The sequence below is a fragment of the Antechinus flavipes genome, chromosome 3 (assembly GCF_016432865.1).
Source record: "Antechinus flavipes isolate AdamAnt ecotype Samford, QLD, Australia chromosome 3, AdamAnt_v2, whole genome shotgun sequence".
Taxonomy (NCBI): domain Eukaryota; kingdom Metazoa; phylum Chordata; class Mammalia; order Dasyuromorphia; family Dasyuridae; genus Antechinus; species Antechinus flavipes.
Window position 1 is genome coordinate 608,686,488 of NC_067400.1, and position 19,426 is coordinate 608,705,913.

Genomic DNA, 19,426 nt, shown 5'->3' on the forward strand with positions numbered 1-19,426 from the left:
TGATTTATATGTGTTTTAAAATTCATTTTCTCCCTCTCCCAAGTCTGGAGAAGAGAGACCAAAAAGTTTTCATTTTTAACCTCACCTGACCTTTTCCCTAGAAAATGTGTAGAACGGTTATATTTTACATTTTTAGTACAGAGCAAGTATTTTCATTTTCCTTCTTTCCTGACCCTGCTTTATCACAGTATACGAAGTACTAAACCCAAGGAAAGTTAGCTGTGAATCAGGAAAAGGGGGAAAAAACCAAACTATGCAAGTTACCACTAGCTATTTACACAGTACCTTTCATTATATATTTTTTAAATAGGCCTTTTGTAGGAATAACTTGTAGGAAAATAATAACAATCTATTAGGCTTTTTCATTAAAGTCTTTAATAGGTGTGCAAGAATAGAAATGATCTCAGCTGTTAAGGGTTAGCGTACCATCTTCTGCACAAGGAAAACGGGCCAGCAAAGATCTGAACTAAGTAATTATACAAAACTACAAGAACATATTTACTGCTTTACAATCATTAAATTAGCTAGAGTTTTCATTTACTATTTCAGATATGACAACTATAGACCATCTCATTACCGGATCCATTTATAATATATTAGGACTTTTTTTTTTTTTCTCAAACCACACATTTAATTACATCCTTCAGTTTCTTTAATATATAAAACAAGTACTTTATATAAAAATTTCCCCTTCATCATAAACAAGAATGTTATTCATACACTTGCACGTAAGCAACCAAACTCATAACCAGCAAACTATTTGGCAACACAGCAATGTCATAAATGCCTTCAACTAGAAGAAACCGAAGGCAGCGGGGCTGTTGCTGGAGCCAGCAGATCGTTCTCTTCCCACCCACAGCAGCGAAACGAATCCGATGCTACTAGAAGTTTGAGTGGAGCAAACACACACACGCACACCAAAGGGAGGATCCCTCTGATCAGGGTCACCCCACTCTCAGTCACACCGTGGCCTAACTAAAATGTGTGCAGCTGGAAAATGGAAGGAGCGGATGAGTCACAACCAAGAGGGGAAGCAGGGACCGAGCCAGGCAGGAATGGCCCTCATGGGAACAGCCCTGGGCTGGATCCTGCCTTCCCCTGGGGAGCGATTAGCACTGGCTCCAGCTCAGCTTCCGGGCCACCATGGAGACCCCCACGCTCAGACAGATGGGGTCACCGCCCCAAAGGCTTGTGGGGGCTACAAACGGGCTTGTTAACCAATGGTCAGTTGGGAATTTGAGAGAATATTTTGGCAGTCTCATCCTAGCACCTCATGACTTGCTTGGATGTGAATCCGAGAGATGTCATGTTCAGCACCGAGTGGTGATGCTGTACCCTGAGAAACCTATATGTTAATGCAAAGAGAGTGGAGGAGGGGCCAGGTGGGCCTGCATCTCGCACCTGCTGAGGTGTCCATCTTTGGGCTTCCTGCACCGTTCCCTCTCCCCACCCTCCCAGATCCAAGCCACACGACTCATGGAACAAAAAGCTAGCACGGAGACCTCCACCGTCCTGGCTACAGTCACCTGCAGCAGAGGCAGGTGGGGCTTTACAAGCCTTTGGAACATTTTCTATGGCAGTGGACACTTCCTTAAAAGAAGTGACCGGACTTTTCCAAAGCTGGACAAGAAAGCATCATGTTAACCACTGTGAAACTAACACTGACCCCATCCCACCTCCCACCCCCCACTTTTTAATTTTCCCGTTTCCAAAAGAGAAGGGATTTAATGGACAGCTTTCAAATTGCCTAGTTTTTCAAGTGGTTCCCACTCCCCCTGGCCATCTTGACATATATAAAACCTATGGTTGAGCTTCATCAAGCAATCCTTTCTTGTAAGCAGAATGGTTATTTAGTAATATACATATTCTCAAAGCAAAGAGATTATTAGAAGTAGGAGGTGTGCTTTATCAGGAAAATGGGTTATGTTTATGGATACTCTAGATTTATTATTTAAACTTTTAAGGCTAGCTCCATTATACTTTTTCCCCCTATTTTCTAATTCGGAATATCATATTACTGATAAAAATATTTTCCAAAAATCTAATACATAACACAAGACATGTAGGCACTGCTTAAGGATTTTTCAGAAATCTATTTTGTGCAAATTTAGTTTTTTTTAATATATATATATTTTTTGGTCTAATGGTGCTTTGGCAAGCATCATTTTAAAAATCTACATCATCCAATTTTATCCATCGATAAGAGTAATTTACTAATTGAGATTAGCATTGCTCCTTCATAGCTTAAAGGACATTTCTAAAATAAAGGTGTGTTTTCAGCAATAGACACTCCAGCTGTTAATTACATGCTCTGTATGAAAATACCTGTTAAATATTAACAACAAGAACTTACCAGGATTTAGAAAAGGCTCCAAATTTGTAAAAATTCTTCGTTGCAGTTTCTCCATTTAGGCACTTAAACTTCTGTACCCAAACTTATGTTTTGATTGCTAATAAAACACAACTCCTCTTTTATTTAGATAAGTGTATCTGAGATGTTTAGACAGGTGCCACTTGTGGGAAAAAAGGCATCGGAAATGAGGTTCAACACCACGGTAACATTTTATTCTTCAGGATATTACACTTTAATTTTCTTGAATTTCTCGGCCATTGCATCAAGTTTTGTTTTGTAGAAAGTGTGCACCTTCAAAGTCGTTTGAACATTCCTTTCCCGAGGACGTAGCGAACAGGAATTCTTCAAGGAAGCAGGCACATGTGCACATTCCCTCAGAAAAGAAGCCAGTCGCGTCACGGCCCCAAAACTCTTAAAAACCAGTATTACTTAGAGGAAGACACCCACCAAAATCTATTCTCTTCTTTGATTTTCAGCAGCAATTTTTAAAAAAATCATTGGTCTCCACTCAAAACCTTACAGTTCCCCAGCCTTGCATGCATATACTGTAGTTAGGGAGAAATTTAAAAGTTCATTCACATTATTTGTCCACAATGGAGATGCCATTTCTTCATACTGACTCTTCTGTAGAAAGCAACAAGGGATTGATGTATTCGAATCCTTCAAACTCGGACTGGTCTATTCTTTTTATTACATCCCTTTAAGAATAAACAAACAAAGAAAAAAGACACAATTATTGCCTTGTGTTTTATTCCCTACTGGTAATGTCTTGCTTGTGGACATTACAGGATATGTTTCATTTCAGAAGGCTGAGGATACAAAATATTCATTGTACCAAATTAGGCAACATGGATATAGTTTTACAACAGGAAGAGACCTGAGAGACGCCTATTTCCAGCCCTTTTTTACAGAGGAAGGAAGAATCAGTGGCTAAGACAGGGAAATACTTTGCTGAGGGCCCCAAGACTATGGAGAGGCAAGTAAAGTTCTACAGTCTAGGTCTCTCCCCTTCTTCCTCTCTAGTTTCAGTCTTGGTCAGTGACACATGAGGAGCTTGGACCATGAAGGCAAAGCCCAAAGCCTTTAAAGAGCCCGAGGCTGCCTGAGAAATCTCCGAAAGGCTTGGACCCCATCTAGGAGGAAAGAGTGAGCTCTCCTCTACGAGAGATCCTAAGACTGCTGGAATAATCTCTGCCTCCTTGTGACTCCATTCAGGAAATCCCTAATTTACCAAAGCATCTGCCAAACTAAGCCAGTCTCTGGGTTCCAAAGTACTTACTCGTCATCTGGGGTTAGCTGCACAGGTTCGCTGGTGAACTGTGTATCGAAGTTATCCAGACCATAATCATCGGTTATCTGAGGCTGAAATGGAGGAAGGGCTTGCTTCTTCTCCAGCTTGGGAAAAAGAACAAAAGACCAGACGCTGTCATGTTATAACATCTGAATGTGAGATGCATCTTCCACATACAGCCAGTGCTCAAGGAAGGAGGATCGTGACCCTGGATGGACCAGGGAGACCCCATAGGCTGAAGCATCTTAGAAACTTTGGGCAGTTGGAGGAAGCCAGGAGCAGGCTCTTTCTCAGAATTAGGTTTTTAAATACATAAAATATATAAGATTACAAAGGAAACCAACTACCTGGAAAGTGTTGAAAATAATAAAGGAAGGGAAATTCATTGACAGTAGGTTAAGAACTGCTGATTAAATCTAACTGATTCAGTATGTAGAGGAAGACACTGAGGGCCAGAGAGGACTAGCCTTCCCCAAGGATGGGGCAAAAGCCAAATCCTGGAGACAAAAAAAGGCTTTCATGCTAAAGTTCATTTACCCAACAGGTCTTTGTTATTAAGGGTAATCTGCATCCGGGTCCTTGGGCGTCAGAAGGCCACAGATCTATATGGACAGCATGGACGAGCCAGAATCCCTCGTCATCAGTGTGACGATGGAACCTCAGTGTTGGACATCACTTGGGGGGAGGGGCTGGAGGAATCAGAGCACTGCCCTTGAGAACAGCTCTAATTAACCCCCAATATTTCCTGAGGATGCTAGATTAGATTCAAACACAGCCTGGCCCTTTACTAGATATAAATGGGTTGGATCAAACATTCCTGCTTTTCCCCAACTTCTGTCTCCCATGGAGCTTACTTCTAACCTTGGGAGCCAGGGAAAATCAGATCCCTCTTTTGCAGAATAATGCATCTAAGTCAGTCATTTTCCCCTTTTGGCTCAAGACTCTAATCCCCTTCAACCAATGTTCATAAGACATTCCCCATGACCTTTATTGCCCTCGAGACAACTCTCCAGCTTACACATGTCCTTCCTTCTGGGATGGCAAGCATCCCCATGCAACATTCCACGTGTGGTCTGATTGGGGCAGAGAACGCGGTGATCGCTTCCCCAAAGAGAGAAGAGTCTACAATGACCCACACAATTCAGCCCATGTCCCAAACAATGGCATAGCTCTGTATATGTAAGAGTGTATACATGCCCTACGTTCTGGCACCTTGTCTACTGGAAATGTCACCTTCTGCTTTAGGACAGCGACAGATCATACCAAGCAAGTTTTGGTGGGAGGTCCTGTGATTTCAGCCAGTAATGAGCTCCAAGTGAGACTCCCACCCCTGCCACTGTTGACTGACATCTGTCACTCAGTCACCTAAGTTGTGGACACCCTCTCCTGTCAGAGATCTGCACTCAAATGAGAAATGTAAATAGTCTCTCCTGCAGTCAAGGGATCGGACAGCCTTTCTGTGACATTAATTACAGTTCAGTCTGGATGGCAACCAAGTGTTATCATTTTTAAGTCTTTAAAAAATTAAGTATCCATCACTCCTCCAAATGGAAATACTGGCAACAGCAAAGAACCGCTCCCTCAATTCTCCTACTCATATAAGTCAGGAATCTGGCCTCAAGAGTAGCCTTTAGCATCAGGACAAAAGGCAACAGCTTTTCCTTCTTTCTAAATTACCCTGGTGAAAAGCACATAAGGGATACAAAACGGGAGTTGTAAATAGCTTTGTTTCCTGCCCACTTTCACGTCTCTTCCCAAGATTCCTCCAGCTCTGGAGGAAATGCTATTTTCAGCCCCGTTGCTAAGGAGAAACACTAAGCACATCTTCTCTTTGGGAGAAGTGCTGCAGAGAGGAAAGATCCCTGGCATGGGAGTCTGAGGACCTGGATTCAAATCCTGGTGCTGTCCCATGCATGTAGGACTTTCGCTCGAAGCCTTCAGGATCACTTCCTCTGTGCCAGGCACTTGCACTGACAGCTAGAGATATAAAAACAAGCCCCTGCCCTCAGGAGCTTCCATTCTAACCAAGTGGGATTCATGCATCGGCTCTAAGGCGCAGGCTCCCCAGAAAGAGCCACAGGCACATAAACGCCCAGACCCAGGCCTGGAAGGGAGATCTCGGAGGTCACCTGGTCCAAAACCCTCAGTCTGTAGATGAGAAAAGGAGCGAACAAAACCCATGGGTTTGACACTGGGCAAAAAGCAAGCCCGTGCTGTCCTCAAGCAGCTTACATTCTAACAGGAAGACAAGACGTATGGGGGAATGGTGGCTTACAGGGGAAGAAAGCTTTGGGAGGGGCTGATCGCAAGCCAGGATAAGTGAACGCTAAATTCTCTCCCCATACCTGGATCCCCTCATCTCTCTGGGCAACCCCGGCATGTTTATTCCTAAACACAGCCCCAGGATGAGAGGAGTTCTCTGCTAGAGAGGCACCAGGGGGGCAGACCCATCACTGGCAGCTGATGCTGGGCGGTTAGGAAATTTAATTTAGGGCCATCGGAGTGCCAAGTTGAGGGATCCAAGGTTGGAGCGCTACACCCCAACCCTCGGCGGTCCCGATTCTCCAGAAACTGGAAGCTGAAGCGGCCTCGGGGGTTCTTTCGGGGCACCCGCCTCGTTACAAACGTCACCCAAGTTTTCTGATCTTGGCTCGGACTCGTCGGGGTCAGTGAGAGTCTAAGAGGATCGGATTGCAATGCGTATCCTGGCATTTCTTGTCCTTTATGTGAACTGTCATTCGATACCTCTGGAGGAGATTTCGGGGCAGAATCTGACCTGACGTAGTTTTTCTGATATGATGATCTTGAAGGAACTGCTCAGAGCCCTGCACGTGTGCGCCAAACACAAAACTGCTGTTTCACGGGCGTTCTCCAAGACCAGGGCCTCTGAATGTGTGTTTTTTTTTTTTTTAAACTTCTGAAACGATGGCTGCGTCAAAGGGGATAATGGCTAATGTGTATGTAATGCTTGCAAAGTGCTCTACAAACATCACCCCAGCACTGGACAGAGCTTCGGAAGACCCATATCCACATCTGTAAACTTCTTATGCAGTAAAAGAAATAATTAAAATAAAACAAAACAAAAAGATCATCACCCCATCCATTTTCTCCTTACAATCCTGGGAAGCAGGTGCTATTATTATTTTGCATAAAGGGAGACTGAGGCAGACAGTGGATAAGTGACTTCCAAAGATCACACAGTGTCTGAGGCAGGATTTGCATTTGTGCTCTCCCCACGTGTTCCATGAAGGCTACATCCAGCCACAAGCCATTTGGTTCTAGAATCAAATTCAGTTTATGGCAAAGTTAACCTGACATTTATTTATGATTAATAAGCCACCAAGGGATTAAGCAGCTCACTTTGGGGAATGCAAGTAGCACGGCCTGCCTGGAGGTTCCCCAGAATGTCCAGGGTCTGAGACGGGGAAAGGAGTGCAAGATGCCATCCCAAGCCCCCAGCTCCCCAAGCACAGGCCCCAGGGCGCTCGGGCAGCCGCATCTGGTCACCAGCCTTCTCCTGTCCCTAGCCAGTCTCCTATAGGTGAGAAACTGAACCGGCCAGATACCTGGGGAGGTCCCCGTTTCCAGGAGAAACCTTGAGCAGCAATGGGAAGGGCTTGGCTAAGTGAGATTTGGAATCCAGTTAACTAGGGAGCGTCTGACAAGCAGCACAGACCTAAAAGATCGGGGGAAGTCGAGGTCAGGCTGCCCTAAGTGGGTACGGGGTATAGAAGCTGAGGGTCAGAATGTCAGCCAGAGCAGACTCGGCAGAAAGGATAAATTTTAGGAGGAGCAGAAACTTCTTCCTGCCTCCTAAGCGACGTGGGGGCTGCTTTTGACCAGAAGATCCAGGCAGGAAGAGATGATCTCACCCCAGACCAGGATAAAGGAACCAAAAATGACAACTGTATCATCCACCAGGGACAAAGGAACCAAAATGATTGTGTCTGTCATGTACCAGGGGCTGCACAATGCTTTCCTCAATCACCCAAATATCAGCCTGAGTATTGTTATTTCCATTTTTCAGTTTAGGAAACCGAGGCACAGAGATCGTAGGGGGGAGGGAAGAGAGGTTTGCACAGCTAGTAAGTATCCACAGCAAGATTTGAACTCAGATCTTTCTGACTTTGGCTCTTCTCCCTACGGAGACTAGCCCACAAAGCCGGTGAAGAGGCAAAAGATGAAGTACAGGAGAGAAAAATGAAATATATCCTGGCAATCCTGTCAGCCATTCTCTCCGACTAAGCAAGAAATCAGACTACACCTAATTAAGCATCGAGCTTCCATTCACATTCTAAACACTATATAAATATCCTTCTCGGGGCACACACATCTGGACGAAATTAATCACAGCCTATTTGCAATTACACCCATTTCTATAAAATACATTATTTGGCGGTGACGGTTGGTAAAGCATCAGCCATCTGTCTTTCTGTAGTTTCACATTCCTGTGACTGTTAGGGTATGGCGCAAGAAGATTAAGGGGAGGGGAGTAAATCACAGGCTCAGGTCTGGGGCCGAAAAGGATCTCGGAGGCCGACCGCCGGCGGACTGCCCCACACAGCTATCAGATGGCAGATTTGGAACCAGAGGGAATCACAAGGGTGAGTCCAGAGGAGGAAACTGGAGTCCTGAGAGGGCAAAACTGGAGTCCTGAGAGGGCACGCAGGTAGTAAGTGGTAGAAGCAGGCTCTGAACTAGGTTCCCTGGCGCTAAATACAATGTTCTTCCTACTGCACCAAGGGTGTCCTCCTTGACCTCCACAAAAGCTGTCTAATTCTTGGTGTGTGGGTGCCCCCAACTGGAAGGCTCTGATAGGTCTGACAAGCCAAAAAAACCAACCTATCAATCAATCAATAAACATTCATTCATTCATTTACCTATTTATTTGTTTACTTATTTATTGATGAGGCGATTGGAGTTAAGTGACTGCCCCGGGTCACAAAGCTGGGAAGTATTAAGTGTCTGAGGCCATATTTGAACTCGGGTCCTCCTGACTTCCATCCCCTGCACCATCTAGCTGCCCCATCAATCAGTATTTATGAAGCCCCATGAGCAGCCATGGAAGGCAGGCAGTACAAATACAGAGAATTTCTACCGCAAGAAGCACACAAGGAATTTGGGGGCAATATCTCATAATGGCCAGAGTACAAAGTGTGGAAAACCCAAGTTCAAATGCCCCCTCTGCTACTGGCTGGGACTAGAAGGGCTAAATCACTTTCTCAGAATTTCAGAGCTAGAAAGTATATTGAGCTTTCCATAAGACTCAGCTTAAATGCCATCATCTTGCAGAAGATCTGTCCTGGTCCCCCAGCTGCCTGAAGCTTTCCCTCTAAAGCTTGTTTCCATCTCTTCCATGTATCTTGTATGTGTCTCTTTCTATACTTGCTGTCTTCAGGATTAGAAAGTAAGCGCCCTGAGGGCAGGGACTGTGTTTTCCTTTTCTCTGCCAACCCTTCATCACTAATATGTTGAATCCTGCTAGTGGAGAGCCATTGGGCTAACTAATGAGGGGCAAAAGCAGAAAAGGCTTCTGTATGGATCGATAAGTACTAGGAAGGTCCATGAATGGCTACTCTCCTTCCAGATGGGGAGACCCAGTTTCATAAAAAAACAATAACCAATAATTTGTTGACCAACGGTTGCAGTCCAACCCGTGTCTGACCAAGAATTTTTTTCCCAACACTCAAGTGTTCATCTGGGTTTTGTGATAAGCTCTACAATGAGGAGGAACCCACTCAGGGGACCTAATGCCCTGCCTCCCTCTCCCCTCCCCCCCCATCACATTTTCTGCTGCCTTGAAAGATTCTCGCAGCCGAGATCCGTCCTGCTGCATAGATTAACCTAATGTCAAGAGCTAGAATATCCACCCAGGTCTCCCATTTCCAAAGTCAGGGCTCTTTCAGCCACTAGAGGGAGCAGACATAGAGCTCTGCACCTGGTGTCCAAGCTCTTTGGAAAATCAAATGGGATAATATAGTAGCTGGTACACAATAGGTGCTTAATAAGAGCTTTCCCTCTTACAAATCAACCAATGAAGCTACCATATGTTAAGTCCTGCAGATACAAAGCCGTAAATTGAAGAGTGCCTGCCCTTAAGGGAAGGAAGAAGCAAAAGGAACATGACTAAGTGATTTAGGATCACAGAATGCAAGTGACCTTAGAGGCCTTAGGACAGACTCCTAATTTTAAAATTGAGGACACCAAGGCTTCGGTCACACAGCTAGTGAGTGGTTTAGTCAGGACTCGAATCCAGAACCTCAGACTCCAAATTCCCTTTCCCTGTACTACTCTGGGCCAGGATTCCAATCCAGCCACCTCTTACCCTTTTCACTACCCCAACCCTAGCAATGAAAAAGCCTGGGGTACGAGACTCTTCGGTGCCTACAGCCTGGAGTTTATGCTGGCCAAACGAGAGCCTGGGAATCCTTGGCCATGAAGGGGTTTTTCTTTTAACCTGTTTCATCCAGAGGCTCCCTGCCAGCTTGGAAAATCCCAATAAAAACAAAAAAACAGACTTGGACAAGAAGCCCCACCCTGTTTCTGCAGAATTGGCTGCTTTCCTTTCATCCTGTTTCCCAGAAATCAGCCAAGCTCTTCAGCTCAGGGCAGAGTCCGGTGCCATTAAAAAGGCTCGCTCTGGCCCTGGCCCTTTCTCACCCTCCACCCCCTTGCCCACCCCCCATTCCTGCCCAGCCCCCGGCATGTTGTTTCTCTCAGGATGCAAGGTGCTGCTTCCGCTGACTCCATGGGGCCTCGAGCTGAGCATTCTTGGAGAGCTGGTGCCTTTGCCCTGGTTACCTGGACCTCAAACTGGCACCTTCTCCATTTTTCTAAGGCGATGGAATATTTCTTTCTGCAATTTGGAGCAGAAGCAGTTCCCTCTGCCCAGCAGGACAAAGAGGCTTTTATGGAGAAAGCTTCTGAGACTAAAGGCTGCTGGGGCTGGGGCCCCAAGAGCCTGGCCTGGGAATGAGCATCAAAGTGTTAGTGCCTCCCTGGGAAGCTCCCCTGATCCAGAGCTGCTGGGCAGCACAGAGTCATCTGCACAGGTCTGCAGAGCGCCGGGTTCGGATCCTGCCTCTGTACCCATCCTACCTGAGACCTTGGACACAGATCTCAGCTTCCTCATTTAGAAAAAGGGGGACAGTCATACAAACTTGCAGCATCTTCCTTGTAAGGAAAATATGGCCCAAGCTTAAAGTGTTACATAAACGTGGGGAATTATGGAGAATCATGACGGGAAGCAACCCAGACAACCATCATTAGAGGCAGGATTCGAACACAGATCCTTTGACGGAGCTCTGTCAGAGCTTCTGTTATGACTTGATATCAAAGGAACCAAGCATTTGCTAGTCATTTATTAGCACTAGGCCCAGACTTTATCTCATTTGCTCCTCAGAATGACCCTAGGAAGCAAGTGCTATTATGATGCCCAATTTAGAGAAAGGAAACTGAGGCAGGCATGGGCTAAGTGGCTCGTGCAGGGTCATACAGCAATTGTCTGAGGCTAGATTTGAACTCGGGTTACCCAGTTTGCCCCAGTTTCCTCGTCTGTAAAATGAGAAGAAAATGACAAACCATTCCAGTATCTCTGCCAAGAAAAGCCCAAATGGGGTCATGAAAAGTTAGGCATGAATGACTGAATATTCCAACCAATTGCTGACCCCAGTTCCAGCGCCCTATTCACCGACCAACCCAGCTATCTTTATCATATCAGAACAAAAGAACTGTTTACAACAAGATGTTCCAGTACAAAAAACTACATTATGCAGCATAACTAAAAAGAAAGGGGAGCCCGGCCTTAAGGAGGAAGAATAAATCATCTATTCAAATGCTGCTTTGCACTGCCAGGACTTCAAGAATCCAGATTAGAGATTTAATAATTTACCAAGGGCATCTAGATGAAAGATGCAGCTTTCCCTTCCTGTTATGCTCCATCCCCCCTCAAAGGAAGAGAACCAGTACCTAAAAATTAAGCCATGCAAACTTCTCAAATGTCACTGAAAATGATACATATTCCATGATCTTTGGAAATAGCGCGTCAGATCCCATTACTGAATTTGTCCATCGAAGAGAATTATTTTAATAGGTACATGGATATAATCTGGTTTTCAGAAGTTACAAATTGTGGTCCATTATCCCTCTCCCTCAATCTTCAGAAACAGATCAAGCCTGTCTCCATGAGACCCTCCTGGCATGACCCAGTGAATTCTATTAAGGCAGGCAGACAGTCTAGCTAGAGAAGTCCATCAAGAAAATGCCCAATTTCCTTCCGCTCTGAATTTTCTTTGGTCCTAATCTCGCTTGGCTACGTCAATTCTTCCCTTCCTCCTGCTGGTGCAGACTCGAGGGACCTGCTTACTCCTTAAGATTAAAGTGTAATTTAGAAGTGAAACTTCAGTAACTTTGCAAAACAGTCACATTCCACTCGGCAGACAACGGATGTGCCCTGTTCAGTTTCATTTTCTTGGTTCTCATGCATTTACAAGAGGCCTGATAAGTCATATTTCAGCCGGGGATTGTTTCTATTCATTTCTTCAGGAAAGCTCCTAAATGAGTAACCCAATGACATAAGCCAGAAAACAGCTCCAGATTTCTTCTCAAGAAGATTGGCTGGTGATCATGTCTGCAGCCTCACAGGAAGTACACAGACCTGAGATCATTTTTCAATGTGTCCTCTGGCTTGCCAAATTCATAATGCCTTCAGCAAAAACCTTGTCGAGTATCAGTAGATGTCCCAGCAGATGCCATTTGCAATTAAGCGATGCACAAGAATGCAAGTTCTTCCCCACCAGTGTTTTAAAAAAGGATTGTCCTCAGAGAATATCACAGAACCATAACCAAGATGGGGCAACCAGGACTTTGACACCGGGCATGAAGATTGAAGAAACACTGATGTCATTTAGGCTAAAAACAATTAAGCTTAGCATCTAATTAGTGGAAAAGGAAATAACTAGATGGTAAGCTTCCCTTTGGAGCCTCTAAGAGCCCCTAGATCCCTAGAGTCCTGGAGACTCTCCCCTGAACCAAATTTGTCTTACAAAGTCGATGGGGGTGGTTGGGGATGTATTTAATGTTTCTTTTCACAGACCTTGCAACTTCTAGTTATGATTCTATACTTTCTACAAAATGAATAATCCTCCTTGTCTCCTCCTCTTCTGGATAGAGGCTGCTAATAGCTCAGCTCTGGCTTTCAATTTGTTTTTTGTATATCAAAATACTATTAGTAGAAGAAAGGAGGTCTATGAAGACCCACAGAAGGCATGTAGACACACACATACAGCGGAGAGAAGGGGAGTAATGGAGTAGGGAAAAGAAGAAGAGAGAGAGAAAAAAAAGAGGGACAGGGAGAGGGAGAAAAAGAGACAACAAGAGTGAGAGAGAAAGAGAGAAAGCTGGCTTTGTAATACATAAATCCATTCTTGGACAGTAAGAAACCACACTTCCATTCATCACACCAGGGAATTCATGGAGCTTGGATTATTTACCAGATCCCAGTCTATGCTGCGGAAGAACGTGTGAGACTTGATATCTGAAAATCCCGTTTGTGGTTGGCAACCAAGCCTCTCTTTGGGATCCTAGAAGTCAAAATTTGAAAGGGGGGAAAGTCAAGTCAACATTTGCTCTTGTAACTGACTGATGAGCTCTCCCTCTCTAAGTCAAATGAGCTGAGGGTCCCCACTGTAACAGAGGAACTCAACAAAAACCCAACTTCCCCTTCCCCCTCCACCTCTGCTCTCAAATGAGATGATATCTCGAAGCACTTAGCACAATAGCCGGCCCACAGAGGATGCTATATAAATGTTCTCTTTCCCTCTCTCCCATTTCCCTCCCCCCCCCATCCTATTTTTTCTATACACAAAGGCAGAGAAGAAATTTTAAAGCCATTATCAGTAAAAATGGCGTCTTTCTTTGAGGCAAAATCAGCCTTCCTGAGAAAATTTGTCTCTTCTCCATATTTTAAAGTGGATCTTGATTTTGCCAGTTTTCTTTCAGAGGGGGCAGGGGGGTTAGTTCATCACTCGATTCGATCCAGCCACCATGATAACTGGCGACTGGCAAGACACATATAGGTAAATACACACAAAATAAATTCTAGGGGTCTGGAACAATCCAGCCAACACGGTGATTGGCTATTATTCAGGAGACACTGGGGATAGGATTGGAAAGACAGACAAAATGCAAATCAGCCCCTACCTCCCGGGAGCTTACATTTGGGGGAGGTGGGGAAAAGGAAGAGAAAGGGAGAGTACAAATGGTACACAAATAGAGGATCATTTATGGAGAACAAGAACACTGATGACTGGGAATATGGGGAGATGGGGAAATGGGATTAGAACAGGCTTCCCACAGGAGCTAAACCATGACCGAGTGTGGAAAGGTTTCTAAGAGATGGCATTGAGAAATGGACCAGGAACCAGCTAATTTCCCAGTTTGGAAAGCCAATGGAAAGCTCAAATAGAAATAGCGTGCAATGAATCTGGAAAGGTAGGTTGGAGCTGGTGTCTGGAGGGCCTAGAATGCCTGTCCTAGAGGCAAAAGGGGTAATTCATTAAAACATTGTTCTAAAAAATGACATGTTCGTTTCCTCCAACATTTCAGGGGGCGGGCAAACGGATGGGGGACCCTCATCTTTTCTGCAATATGGGTTTTCCCTGCTGCTAAATTACCAATAGGATAATCCCCATCCCTAACCCCCTCAGATGGCAAAAGAACTTGAAAACTTACCTTATTTAAAAATCCTTTTAAGACGTGGGAGGCTTTGACAGAGAGAAATCTAGGGATTCGGATAGGCTTCTCAAGGATAACTAGAGAGATTGGAAAAAAGGTCTTGAGAAATATTTTCCCGCTTTTCTGTTTTACAAGAGTTTGGTTTGATGCAGAGGGAAATAAGCAAAGCATGGAAAGCAATAGACAGTGACTAAAACTGTGCAAATAAAAGGGGGAAAACCCAGCACGAGGACTTGAAACAATGCTAGTGATAAATCCCAGACTTGTCCCTGGAGGAAGACATGAGAAAACGCCCATTCCTCCTTTTTACTGGAGGAATGGAGGACTTGGTTAAATGCTGGATAGGGAGTTATAGCTCTGGGAAAGTCATTTAACCCTCACAGTCTCAGTTTCCCCATCTGTAAATCAATTAGGTTGAATGAGATGGTTTCTGATTCCAGCCCAAGAGATAGAATGGGGGTAAGAGGGTGGAAAGAGAAACAAAACATGTACACTCAGATGTAGACATGTGATCCTTTTGGGGGATCTAGAACTACTAACTGGGACAATAAGGAAAGGTCTTGTGTATTACTATTATTATGCCCATTTTACAGATGAGAAAAGAGGCAGAGAGAGCCTCCTGACTCCAAGTCTAGGACCTAAAACACTAAGTCATCCTCTGGAATGGAATGGAAGCTTTTTGAGGGCAAGACCTTATTATCATCACCATCATTATCAGTCAGTCATTATTAACTTCTTAATAGTATTATTCTTAATATTACCCTTATCAACTGTTCATTCATTCATTATTATCCTCCTTCATTATTGTCTTGAGGACAGGAGTTATTTATTAACATTCATTCATTTATTTATTTTAGCTTCTAGAAGGCAGGGGTTGCTTTATTATTTATTTTAATAACTTATACCATCAATTTAATAAATTAATTGTTAATTTATTATAAATGCTGGCTATTTATTATTGATATTATCAAATCATCATCAATAAGAAGAATACCAATAAAAATAATAATAACGAAAGCTAGAATTTATACTTCCCTGGGACAGTGGCTGGGCAATAGAAAAAGCTTAAGAAACACCAGCTGTAAGCCAGTATCTGCTCTGCATCTCGTAGTCTTGGTTGGGACACAGAAGAAAAGTGACTGGACTAGGGTCACACAACCAGTAAGGTCAGAGACAGACCTCGCACATGGATCTCTCTGGGTCTGAGGTCAATGCTCTGAACAAGGAATCATAGTCCTCTCATCAGTTATGATGATAATTATTATCACTGCTCAGTGGTACCACACTTACGGGACATTGGAAAACTAATATGCAAGAGATTTTTCTAATCTAGTTTTCTGAGAAGAGCTTAAAACAGAAAAGATTTCATGGATCTTAATTATACCTTCAAGTAGAAGTCAGATCACCTAATTATCACCTTTCCAGGATTTGGGAGTACAGAGAGATGACCATGAGTTCAAAGCCTTCTTTTGTCTAGTAAATAAGTAGTGTGGTGGATAGAGCACCAATCTTGGATTCAGGGAGACAGACCTCTGTTCAAATTCTGCCTTGGACACTTAATTGTGACTCCAGGCAAGTCACTTAACTTCTGTCTGCCTCAGTTTTCTCATCTGTAAAATGGAGATAATAATAGCACCTACCTTCCAGATGTTATAAGGATAAAATGAAATAACATTTGTGAAGTGCTTTGCAAACTTTTAAGTGAAGCATAAATGTTAGCTGTTATTTGTATTCTAGCCTCTGGAATAGCAGTCAGTTCACACACTTCTTAAAGTGCCTACTATGTGCCAGACTTTGGGCCCACCAAGAAATATAAAAGATAGTTCTCCTGTCTTTTGCGGGAGGGTCTCATCTGAAGATCAGTGGGGAGACCAGTGGGGAGACCAGAGTTACCAGATTGCATAGAGAAAGATGAGTTGGGATTTGGGGAGAATGATGTCAGGTATAAAAAGTCAGGAAGGGAAAGAGGGCTCGTTAAAATGCCAATTTTTGGACTTTATATTTGATCCTGGGAAGCCACTGGAGTTCACTGAGCTGGGGTCAGATCTGTCCTTTAGAACAATGACTCTGGTGGCTGAATGGGGCACAAATGGGAGTGGGAAAAGACCTGAGGCAGTCAGATCTCCCAACAGCTATTGCAATAATCCAGGTGTGAGATGCTGAAGACTGAGCAGGATGGGAAAACTGTCAGAGGAGATAAGGGGACATTATGAAGATAAAATTGACAGGAAATAGCCACAGACTGATTACGGAGGATGAAATAAAATAGTACATCAAATTTTGTCGAGCCTGGGAGCAAGCTCTGTTCCTAAGCTGGACCGACTCTCCTGGTACTATCTTCCCCCATCTTGGTGTCTGGCATGTAGGAACATACGTACCTTGGAAGAGGTAATCTTCAGTGTTCATGTCCGGATTGTCTGTGATTATATCAAATGGCGATCTTCCCGCCATCATCTCAAACATCAGGACGCCAAGGGCCCACCAGTCCACACTGAACCCTGGGATAGTGCAAGAACCAATCAGCCAATTAACAAGGGTGTATGAAGTACTTAACTATGTGTGTGGGAGGAGAGGGGTACTGTACCAACTGATGGTGATATATACACAAAAAATACAATAAAGCTAATTTCTCTTGGGGAGGGGGGTCCCATCATGTAATAAAGCTAACAGAATCTAAGCCCATATTCTGCACCAAGCTCTGTGCTAGATGCATGGAAGCCAAAGGCTCAATGAAAATTCCCAGCTTTTAAGGAATATACACTCTACCATGGGAAATTACTGACAGGTGTTATTACACCCACTTTATAGGGGAGGCTCAAAGTTTTTAAGTGATTTAAAATTATAGGTCAGGCAAATCATGAAGTCGAACCCCTTCATTTTATAGATGAGCAAACCGAGACTCAGGGTTTGGAAGCCTAAGGGTAAACAGACAGTAAGCTCTAGAGGGAATAATTAAATAAGGGTCTTCTAACTCCAAAACCTATTTTGGAAATAAAATCCACTCACGGTCAGGGATCATAAGACCATTGGAACTGGACAGGTGAGAAGGTCATCTAGTTCAATCCTACCAATATGGAAAAATCACCAACAACAACAACCTGGTAGGACATCCACCCGAGCGGGTTGTATACAGTTCAGTATTTTTTTGTCATATCCGAGTCCCCATTTGGGGATTTCTTGGCAGAGATACTGGAATGGTTTACCATTCCCCTCTTGTAACAGAGAAGGAAGTTTAGGCCAACAGTACCTTGCTCAGAGTCACAGCCAATGTTTGAGGCTGGGTTTGAACTTAGAAAGACGGTTTTCCGTTTCCAAGCCCAGGGCGCTATCTACTACAATCTAACTGCCTTCTACTATCTACTAAAGGTCTTGTATATTATGCCAGAAACAGGGAAGGATGTGCAAACTATGTATGAGTGCCCCAAATATATATTAGGCAATTTAAAATCGTGGTGGATAAAACATTTGTATGTTGAACTGTCTACTTGGTACACAGTCGGCACTTAATAAATTTCTGTTGATGGATTGTCCAAGAAGGCTGGATTGTAAATAACAAATAGGTGAGGTAAGGAAATAGAGAATAGGTGTCAAAACAGCTCAAAGAAGACATAGGTCATTTTTCTCACTGAGTTGACAGTAGGAAGACTTCCCAAGGAGGTGGGAATTCCATCTCCCACCATCAGGACTTTGCCCTTCCCCTTCTCCATGCCCAGAATGCTTTCCCTCTTTCTTTCAGCCTTGTAAAATCCCAAGTTTCCTTCAAAGCACAGTTTGGGTGCCACTTCCTACAGGAAGGAACTCTTGGGTCTCCCTCCTTCTTTTTCTCCCTAGTTATTACTATTTTCTCTATCTAGACATGCTGCCTCTCCCATTGGGAACAAGATATTCCACAGTGCTCCGCTCTTCTGTAGACTACTATAAGCTTTTTGAGGGCAAGGACTCATACTTATGTGCCCAATACTCATCACGTGACACATAGTAGGTGCTTGAGAAGTATTTGCTGATATGACTTGACTCGCACCTTGAAAAGAGAGTAGAGTTCAGAGGTGAGGGGACCAGAGAAGTACTTTATTGGGGGAAGGGAGAAAGAAGGAGAAGGAATACACAGGAGACATCTAGTCAAGAGAGAGCAGGAGGACAAAGTTTGGTTCCTCACGGCTCTTTAATGGCTCTCCAATCCTCTTGGCTCTGCTGCTTTGCTCAGTGAGCAAACTTTCTAAGTTAAATTAATTTCCCTGGCTCACTCACAACCAGCAAATGATTGTTCACAAGACAGATGGGCTGGATCTCCCACATTCTGACTACTGTGACAGAAGAGCCCAAGAAGCACCAAGAAACTAGACCTGGAGTCAACAAAATGGAGTTACACATTCTAGCAGCATTCTGCTCTCTGAAAGGACCCCCACTTAGTAACACACAGACCTCAAAGCCCCATCGCCGTAAAGGTCAGTCTAAGTAGTCACTTGTAGAGAAGGGAATTCTCATTTAGGGCTGAGTTACATGTGATGACCTCTGAGATCCCTTCCAGTCCTGATATCCCATGACTCTGTGCTACCTCATTGAGAAGGATTCAGTAAGAGGAGAAGGAAAATCTGGGGACAGCCAAGCATGAACCTACCGTATTCTTCTCCCCTTAGGATTTCTGGGGCGATGTAATTTGGTGTCCCACAGAAAGTGCTTGTTGTGTCACCTGGGCCCAATCCTTCCTGTGGGGAAAATCACTCTAGGTGTCAGTAAACAATACCTCTTTGGAGTAAGAGATCCTCCCTCCCTTCCCTCCAACATGTGTGCGCGCGCACACACACACACACACACACACCCCATGGAATCATAAGCATGTAAAATTCAGAGTTTGAAAAACAAACCCTCCAGGATGTTTATTTTATTTATCTGGTTCCAACTAAATTGCCAGCTGATTATAGCTTGGTTCACTAATGCTGGATTCCTAAAAGTCATTTAAAATACCATTACTTATTCTGCCTTATGGTTAGAAAGTAAATGGAAATGGTGAAGGGTAAACTCTAGAAGGGAAATTTGACATCACTGAG

The 19,426-nt window shown here is 44.0% G+C and overlaps 1 protein-coding gene across 3 annotated transcripts in view; it reads right to left on the reverse strand.

Annotated features, from left to right (window-relative positions):
• Window positions 1–352: 352 nt before the first annotated feature.
• The window catches only part of PRKCZ (protein kinase C zeta), a 225,748-nt gene continuing 206,674 nt past the window's right edge, over window positions 353–19,426 (reverse strand). For all 3 annotated transcript variants that reach the window (XM_051988781.1, XM_051988783.1, XM_051988782.1), the window contains 6 exons: window positions 18,997–19,084; window positions 16,757–16,876; window positions 14,376–14,455; window positions 13,136–13,225; window positions 3,633–3,748; window positions 353–3,051 (listed from right to left, as the gene is read on the reverse strand). In XM_051988781.1, coding sequence (XP_051844741.1) covers window positions 2,964–3,051; window positions 3,633–3,748; window positions 13,136–13,225; window positions 14,376–14,455; window positions 16,757–16,876; window positions 18,997–19,084 — 582 coding nt within the window. In that variant the 3' untranslated portion in view covers window positions 353–2,963. The remainder of the gene's footprint in view (window positions 3,052–3,632; window positions 3,749–13,135; window positions 13,226–14,375; window positions 14,456–16,756; window positions 16,877–18,996; window positions 19,085–19,426) is intronic.